The sequence below is a fragment of the Mizuhopecten yessoensis genome, unplaced genomic scaffold (genome assembly GCF_002113885.1).
Source record: "Mizuhopecten yessoensis strain PY_sf001 unplaced genomic scaffold, ASM211388v2 scaffold10739, whole genome shotgun sequence".
In the NCBI taxonomy this organism is placed as follows: Eukaryota; Metazoa; Mollusca; class Bivalvia; order Pectinida; family Pectinidae; genus Mizuhopecten; species Mizuhopecten yessoensis.
In genome coordinates, this window is record NW_018408697.1 from 120,076 (window position 1) to 128,832 (window position 8,757).

The 8,757-nt window shown below is 37.8% G+C and overlaps 1 protein-coding gene across 1 annotated transcript in view; it reads right to left on the reverse strand.

Moving 5' to 3' along the window:
- LOC110462051 overlaps nucleotides 1-8,757 on the reverse strand; it is a 32,295-nt gene that overhangs the window by 19,375 nt on the left and 4,163 nt on the right. Inside the window, exons 2-7 of the mRNA XM_021515828.1 lie at nucleotides 6,746-6,873; nucleotides 6,153-6,279; nucleotides 3,435-3,539; nucleotides 3,030-3,102; nucleotides 1,787-1,849; nucleotides 1,061-1,245 (exon numbers count right to left, since the gene is read on the reverse strand). Of these exons, the coding sequence (XP_021371503.1) occupies nucleotides 1,061-1,245; nucleotides 1,787-1,849; nucleotides 3,030-3,102; nucleotides 3,435-3,539; nucleotides 6,153-6,279; nucleotides 6,746-6,856 (664 nt within the window). The 5' untranslated portion in view covers nucleotides 6,857-6,873. The remainder of the gene's footprint in view (nucleotides 1-1,060; nucleotides 1,246-1,786; nucleotides 1,850-3,029; nucleotides 3,103-3,434; nucleotides 3,540-6,152; nucleotides 6,280-6,745; nucleotides 6,874-8,757) is intronic.

An 8,757-nucleotide genomic window follows, 5' to 3' on the forward strand; every position in this document is an offset into this window, starting at 1 on the left:
TCAATAAGGTTTCCTGATCATTTATATGTAAAACATCAGTATTTTCTCCCAGTCAATAAGGTTTCCTGATCATTTATATGTAAAACATCAGTATTTTCTCCCAGTCAATAAGGTTTCCTGATCATTTATATGTAAAACATCAGTATTTTCTCCCAATCAATACGGTTTCCTGATCTTTTATACGTAAAACATCAGTATATTCTCCCAATCAATAAGGTCAAAGGAGCATGAAGAGACAATACAACGTAGTGCTGCCCAAAGTATTCTTCCATCTAGTACATCTAAAACATAGGACGATCGGGTTCAACATTTAAGAAGACATTACCTTAATCCAAGACAAATTTCCATTTGACACCCAATGTCACGTGCATGACATCATGCACATGACATCACGTGAACAACTTTGATGTGATATCATGAAAGCGGGAGTATTCTGATGCTGCAATGCATAAATTGTGATGCCTTCTGTGGTTTCTGAGCTAATTCTGGTGATACCATGGTAAAACAAGGGTGATACGAGGGTGATATGATGGTGATACGATGGTTTTAACGAAGGTGATAATATGGTGATATGATGGTGATACTATGGTGATACGAATGTGATACTATGGTGATACGACGGTTAAATGAGGGTAATACTATGGTGATACGACGGTTAAATGAGGGTAATACTATGGTGATACGATGTTTAACGAGGGTGATATGATGGTAGTACGACGGTGATACTATGGTGATATGAGGGTGATATGATGGTGATACAATGGTTAAACGGGGGTGATACGAGGGTGATATGATGGTAAAACGACGGTGATACTATGGTGATATGAGGGTGATATGATGGTGATACAATGGTTAAACGGGGGTGATACGAGGGTGATACGATGGTAAAACGACGGTGATACGAGGGTGATATGATGGTGATACCATGGTAAAACGAGGGTGATATGATGGTGATGCGATGGTGATACGAATAATAGAATGCAAAACCCCTTGGTTGGAACTTCCCTTTCTACGCCCCTGGGCATGAAAGTGTCTTATATTCCTGTGAATGCTTACTTACCAATTTGACTACCACGGCCTACTCCACTCCTAGACAGGGATAGTGCCAGGACAGAAGTGGAGGGAGGGATCTGGCCTACGTGTGTGGCTGCACTGCCCTGGAATGACATGTAGGTCTCAGGTTTGGCGTGGGGGAGACGTAGTTTCTGCTCCTCCTCCTCCTCCTCCTCTCCAGGTTCAGGAACACTGCACACAAGAAATTAGGTTAAACTCCTGCTGTGCATTACTTTCATGTTTTATGTTGAATAACAAAGAAAATTACAGTGAATACTACAATCATAAAAGATATTCTTATTTTCTGAAATGTCACCTGTTTAAACCTGAAAGTAGGAAGCTTCCTTAGCAACTACTAAGACGATATCAAATAAGTGGGGGGTTTTCAAATTGTTTGAAGGTAGGCATCTGCACACCTAGCTACTTAACTAGATTTAATGGAGGGCAATTCAAATTTTAGTCTTTATTTTGACCTCCATTTACATCAATGTTAAACATGAATACATGTTTTGATATTTGGAGATCGTTAAACATTAAAATGTGCCTTTAATACAGGGACACAATTCTTAATAAATGTATGAAAATCACTTGGAAATTTGCATCACATTTAGAATATATAGCTAGTCTGTAATGAGTACAAAGTAGGTAAGGAGCGGCCAGGAGCCCAGGATATATTTAAAGTCAATCAGAAGTATATCTAATAATATTAGTGTGGTATGACAATCCTACTTACACTCTCTCGTCTGCTGGCATGTTCACCTGAGACATGTACAACTTCTTTTCCTTTGTAGACATTCTGAAAACAAATTTACATATCCTTAAACTTATTCCGTGATATGAATTTTTTCATGGATAAAGACTGGTAAATTCCTGAACTGACATGAAGCTTATTTTCCTGTTGTCTTCACTTCTCCCAACCTTTAGAATTCAATACTTAAGAAATATTGGTATGCATTTGTCTAAGTTTATGAACTACTATTACCCAGCCAAGAACTTTATAAAATGTCATTCAATCAGCTGTGTTAACGTTCCTAGCACAATCATTTACTACCAAGTCATTACTATTTACTTACCCAGCCGTGTTTCTAGCATTTAGTCTCTCAAATATTTACTTACCCAGTCGTGTTTCTAGCGTTGAGCCTCACACATATTTACTTACCCAGCCGTGTTTCTAGCATTTAGTCTCTCAAATATTTACTTACCCAGTCGTGTTTCTAGCGTTGAGCCTCACACATATTTACTTACCCAGCCGTGTTTCTAGCATTTAGTCTCTCAAATATTTACTTACCCAGCCGTGTTTCTAGCGTTGAGCCTCACACATATTTACTTACCCAGCCGTGTTTCTAGCATTGAGCCTCACACATATTTACTTACCCAGTCGTGTTTCTAGCGTTGAGCCTCACACATATTTACTTACCCAGCCGTGTTTCTAGCGTTGAGCCTCACACATATTTACTTACCCAGCCGTGTTTCTAGCGTTGAGCCTCACACATATTTACTTACCCAGCCGTGTTTCTAGCGTTGAGCCTCACACATATTTACTTACCCAGCCGTGTTTCTAGCGTTGAGCCTCACACATATTTACTTACCCAGCCGTGTTTCTAGCGTTGAGCCTCACACATATTTACTTACCCAGCCGTGTTTCTAGCGTTGAGCCTCACACATATTTACTTACCCAGCCGTGTTTCTAGCGTTGAGCCTCACACATATTTACTTACCCAGCCGTGTTTCTAGCGTTGAGCCTCACACATATTTACTTACCCAGCCGTGTTTCTAGCGTTGAGCCTCACACATATTTACTTACCCAGCCGTGTTTCCAGCGTTGAGCCTCACACATATTTACTTACCCAGCCGTGTTTCTAGCGTTGAGCCTCACACATACTTACTTACCCAGCCGTGTTTCTAGCGTTGAGCCTCACACATACTTACTTACCCAGCCGTGTTTCTAGCATTGAGCCTCACACATATTTACTTACCCAGCCGTGTTTCTAGCATTGAGCCTCATGAAGTAGTTGGGATCCACACCTATTCGGGCAACACTTGGAATCTCTACAAGTCAATTGATTTCCTTAGTATGAAATTATATCTTAATTAGTTTACAAGACATATTTCTCTAACATGCAGTGTTTTATTATGACCATCCCAGATGATGTTTCCACATAATTTGGACTACGGTGCCCATCTCAGACTGACCCAAAGAGTTCAGATAAAACATGTGGTAAGGACATTGAAAGAAACCTTTGTATAACATTCAGTTAAATCAGATGGAATTGAGAACTTGTTTCAATGTCTCAGTATATCAGAAGTCCCAGTATATCATAAGACAAAAAATGCCAATTTAAATTTCATAAAAATACAAGTTTTTAGCCCAACTCTCTCACCTTCATCCCAGTTCTCAACAGATTCAAACTTGCTGCTGTCAGCATAACATGGCAGGTCTGTGTTACCTTTGAAGTACTGACCATCATGGTTCTGCTTGTTTTGTTCTGAAACAAAATATTACAATGAGTAGGAGTTAATTTAACTTTTTATTCCAGTTACAGTAGTGTACAAGTCCACGAGTACAGTACTTTCCAGTTACAGTAGTGTACAATTCCATGAGTACAGTACTATCCAGTTACAGTAGTGTACAATTCCACGAGTACAGTACTTTCCAGTTACAGTAGTGTACAATTCCATGAGTACAGTACTTTCCAGTTACAGTAGTGTACAATTCCATGAGTACAGTACTTTCCAGTTACAGTAGTGTACAATTCCATGAGTACAGTACTTTCCAGTTACAGTAGTGTACAATTCCATGAGTACAGTACTTTCCAGTTACAGTAGTGTACAATTCCATGAGTACAGTACTTTCCAGTTACAGTAGTGTACAATTCCATGAGTACAGTACTTTCCAGTTACAGTAGTGTACAATTCCATGAGTACAGTACTTTCCAGTTACAGTAGTGTACAATTCCATGAGTACAGTACTTTCCAGTTACAGTAGTGTACAATTCCATGAGTACAGTACTTTCCAGTTACAGTAGTGTACAATTCCATGAGTACAGTACTTTCCAGTTACAGTAGTGTACAATTCCATGAGTACAGTACTTTCCAGTTACAGTAGTGTACAATTCCATGAGTACAGTACTTTCCAGTTACAGTAGTGTACAATTCCATGAGTACAGTACTTTCCAGTTACAGTAGTGTACAATTCCATGAGTACAGTACTTTCCAGTTACAGTAGTGTACAATTCCATGAGTACAGTACTTTCCAGTTACAGTAGTGTACAATTCCATGAGTACAGTACTTTCCAGTTACAGTAGTGTACAATTCCATGAGTACAGTACTTTCCAGTTACAGTAGTGTACAATTCCATGAGTACAGTACTATGTTCAAAACATATGCAAACCAAACAAATAGTTTTACTGTAACTAAAGACACACATGTCAAACTTCCCTGAAGTTGATAGCTCACACAGTCAGTAGAATTAGCACAAAACATGTTTTCTGCCTTGTTTGTAAGGTTAGTTCATTGCTAGAAACTTTGATAAATACAATGTCCGGCTACGCGTTTGTTTACAAATATAATTTCACTACAAAAGTAGAGAGAACGACCGGTAAATGTATTAAGGGTATGTCATGAAGATGGAAAAAATCTTTGTTCTGAATGCTGAAATATGTAATTTAAAAGTTCAAATACTGAACACAGTTTTCTTCACTTTCACATCTGATTATTTCTGTCCTCTTGTTAAATTGCATGTTTTAACATTTTGTTACATTATCAAGAAGTTCAAATGTAAATGAACATAGACAACTATTATCCTTGCATGATCCAAATACACAGTTCAATGTTTAAATTGAACATCAGAAGTACTGTGGCTGCTGTGAATATATATTGGCCTGTCTAACTAAATTTTGAAATTTAAAGTAAAATCTGCTTCTTCAGTATATCTCAACTATGTGATATTTTGTTTTGTAAACTTTGTGCTATTAAATATATATAATCATATTCAATATATACAAAAAACAAGAGGCCCAATGGGCCTGCATCGCTCACCTGGTATAAATCTCACACTTGCAACCTTAAAAGTGATCTTCATCCCAGTTTGCTTCTGGCCAAATATCGACACCCTAGGCCTTTCGGTTATTAAGAAGAAGTCGTTTAAAGTAAAATATTGACGCCGGACGACGGCCGCCGCGCCACGGCATAAACTCACTTGGCACTTCGTGCCAGGTGAGCTAAAAATGCTAAAGTAAAAACAAAATTCATTGCTTCAAGATTTTGTGCTTTATTTCATTAATTTAGTTGAGTAAGATAAGACATTTTGCCGTGAAAAACGCGGCGAATAAAACCTCCCTTATTTTAACCTGAATTCCCTTAAAATGATTGTAAAACTCACAGATTGGTCTCCACGAATTCTGGCATACTTGTATGAAAAAATATCAAATTTATGAAAGCCTTTTATGTTTCCCTAAATGCATAATGATTTTAATGGAAGGCACTTCAAATGAAAAGTGTCATTGTTTAATTTTTAATTTCTTTTAACAGATTTTAAACATGAGGTGCAAATGTTTTTACATTTAACTATATAATTAATTTAACAAGTTTCAGTTTTTAAACAAAAACTAATCACAATACTGTTTCTGCTTGTTCTGCTGATGAATATTTTGAAAGAATCGTTGTCTGTTGCATTGGCATACAATGTCAGCATTAGATGTGTAGGACCAAGTTCAGCAGTGCCATCTAGTGACGTCGGAGCAGGCAGTGCCATCTAGTGACATCGGAGCAAGCAGTGCCATCTAGTGACGGAGCAAGCAGTGCCATCTAGTGATGGAGCAAGCAGTGCCATCTAGTGACGTCAGAGCAAGCAGTGTCATCTAGTGACGGAGCAAGCAGTGTCATCTAGTGATGGAGCAAGCAGTGTCATCTAGTGACGGAGCAAGCAGTGCCATCTAGTGACGGAGCAAGCAGTGTCATCTAGTGACGGAGCAAGCAGTGTCATCTACTGATCTAGTGACGGAGCAAGCAGTGCCATCTAGTGACGTCAGAGCAAGCAGTGCCATCTAGTGATGGAGCAAGAGCGTTGACTCACTAATGTCTCATTAGAAAGACTTACCATGGAGGATGGACGGTTCCAGCCGGGCTTTGTCCGGGCAGTTGACCATGTGGTACCTTAACTCTGGCTTACGTACTTCATGGCGGGCATTGTACGGACATACAGCAAAGTCGGCTCCAGGATGATTCTGAACAGGAGGACAACAGTGTATCACAGTAGACATACAATTGTAATACACTGTGGATGTTGATTCAATACTAAATAAGCAATATATGACAATACCATTGTTTTTGTCTTGGTATAAATGGAATTTTTCAATCTGACTTTTGGAGTGATTTCATGCTGAAGTCCTCATGAAACATTTAATGTCAATGTTCACAATACATTGGTGCTATCTCAGATGAACACTAACACAAGACCACAACTTGTATATCTAAATTTTATGTCAGGGTCTGTGAAAACAAAGACCACAATATAAATATATAGTGTACATGTTTTTTCTGCAAGTTAACTCTTTCAAAATCTGCTTGTGAGCTACAGTTATTTTCTAAGCATAAATTGTAAATACAACCCCCCCCCCNCTCCTCTATTTCTCTCACATGTATGTAAATCTAAACATGGACGTCATCATATAAAACAAAAGTTACGCTTACCCTGCGACACTTCATCATATGATACTGCATGCGTTTGGCAGCAATCATGTGCACCTTGTCATAGGGACACTCAATCATCTCTTCTGGGTCGTAAATCTTGTACTGCGCCATGGCTGAACGCAGAAATGCTGCAATGTATACATATATTTATATTTAACGTTTCATGTCACCAGATATTGAATTTAATACTTCTTAATGAATAACGTTAACTTCGTTAAGTTGTGTTTTTTATCACTTTATTCCCCATTCTGTTACCAAAACGCTGGATTATTGCCCATATGAGGGGCCAACGTGCCCTTATATTAGTGCGAATTATTCTGACGTTGTATCGACTCTTTTATATCGGTCTGTCAACGATTAACATCAGAACTCCGGCCCTCTATAATATGAGGGAAATAAGCGACCCGCGTCTGGGTCGCTCTTCAAACTGATATTTTAGAAACAAATCGTCACTTTCACACACATGTCGCATATGGATCTCAACATTTATTCTTTATGCACTACCGAAGGTATTTTCCAACGTTATGACGTAGGCCGTCAAGATTTTAGTCACATGCCATTAGAAGGCGTGGGCTTTCAAAAACGTAAAGTAATTTAACAGAGTAAGTTTGAAAAAATATGTTTTTATAGTGATTGTATTGGTTGTTTGAGGCATGTTATTTATGTTCATCTTGTGCATTAAGAATAGATCTTTCGATCCATGTGCGACATGTGTGAAAGTGACAATTTGTTTCTAAAATATAAGTTTGAAGAGCGACCCAGGCGCGGGTCGCTTATTTCCCGCATATTATAGAGGGCTGGAGTTCTGACGTTAATCGACGACAGACTGATATAAAAAAAAAGTCAATATTAACAATAAAACTTCAGAATTATTTGGACTACCTAATATATAACATGTATGTGATTTAATTGACGTGTTTTCATCATACTTTATTATCATTGGCGAAATTGTAACTGTTAACGGTATAAATGTTTCCCAAACGAAGGATTTACCCTCATGTGACAGTGACTAGCTATATATAGGCCGCTTTTGTTATCGCGATCCAAACGGTAGAACCGGTTTGACCATCGTTGTTTGTTTGTGATATAAGGTAGGACATAGTAATCTGATGCTGCTTTTATATAGGGCAAGCCTTCATTAAGCATTGCAAGGCCTGCATAAACATTAAAAAGGTCTGCACGGATATATATAAAAAAAGGTTTCATTTCAAAATAGACAAACTGGTTGTTCCACATAAAGGTACAGCCCCCTGATGTTTTGCCTGACCTAATGAAAGCTCATGAATGATATGATGGGGTGAAAATAATATGTTTTAATGTTGGTTCACGCCGTGACACTATTATAGAAATAAAGAATTAAACACGACACCTTCCATATATCGAAACATATAAAACAGCTGGTTCATAGAAAGCATTGCGGGAACCTGTCATTCATCGCTATAATCAGGTCCAGTACACTCTGCCGATTGAGCTATATAGCTGTAAAGACCTATAATAGCTCTATCTAAAATAGGTCTTTTGAGCTTTTTTCAAGCGATTTTCTTTTTTAAGGAAAACAAAACACTTTAAGTGTCGCTTTTAAAAGAAGATTGTATCATTAGATTGATAACAAAAGATATCAAATATAAGTATTCTTTTTAAAAAACTAATGAGGTAAAAAAAATCCGAAATTTTACATTTATGAAAAATGAAAATAAACATCTAACTGTATGCTTTTTGTAGTCACCATTACCAAAAACCTTATTGTTTTATGCGACTTTGCTTTAATTTAATGAAAATTGAAATCAGAGAAAATATAGCTCAATACAGCTTTAATTTATAGGTATATATACCGGCGCGTCTAATTACCCAATACTACCCAATACCACCCAATACTACCCAATACTACCCCATACGACCCAGTTATGAACCAAATACTTCTTTATTACTGTGAAATATCACCTTTGTAGACGTTATTTACTTCCATCTGCCATATTTTATCGGGAAATATGCGATTTGGTGCCGAAAACATC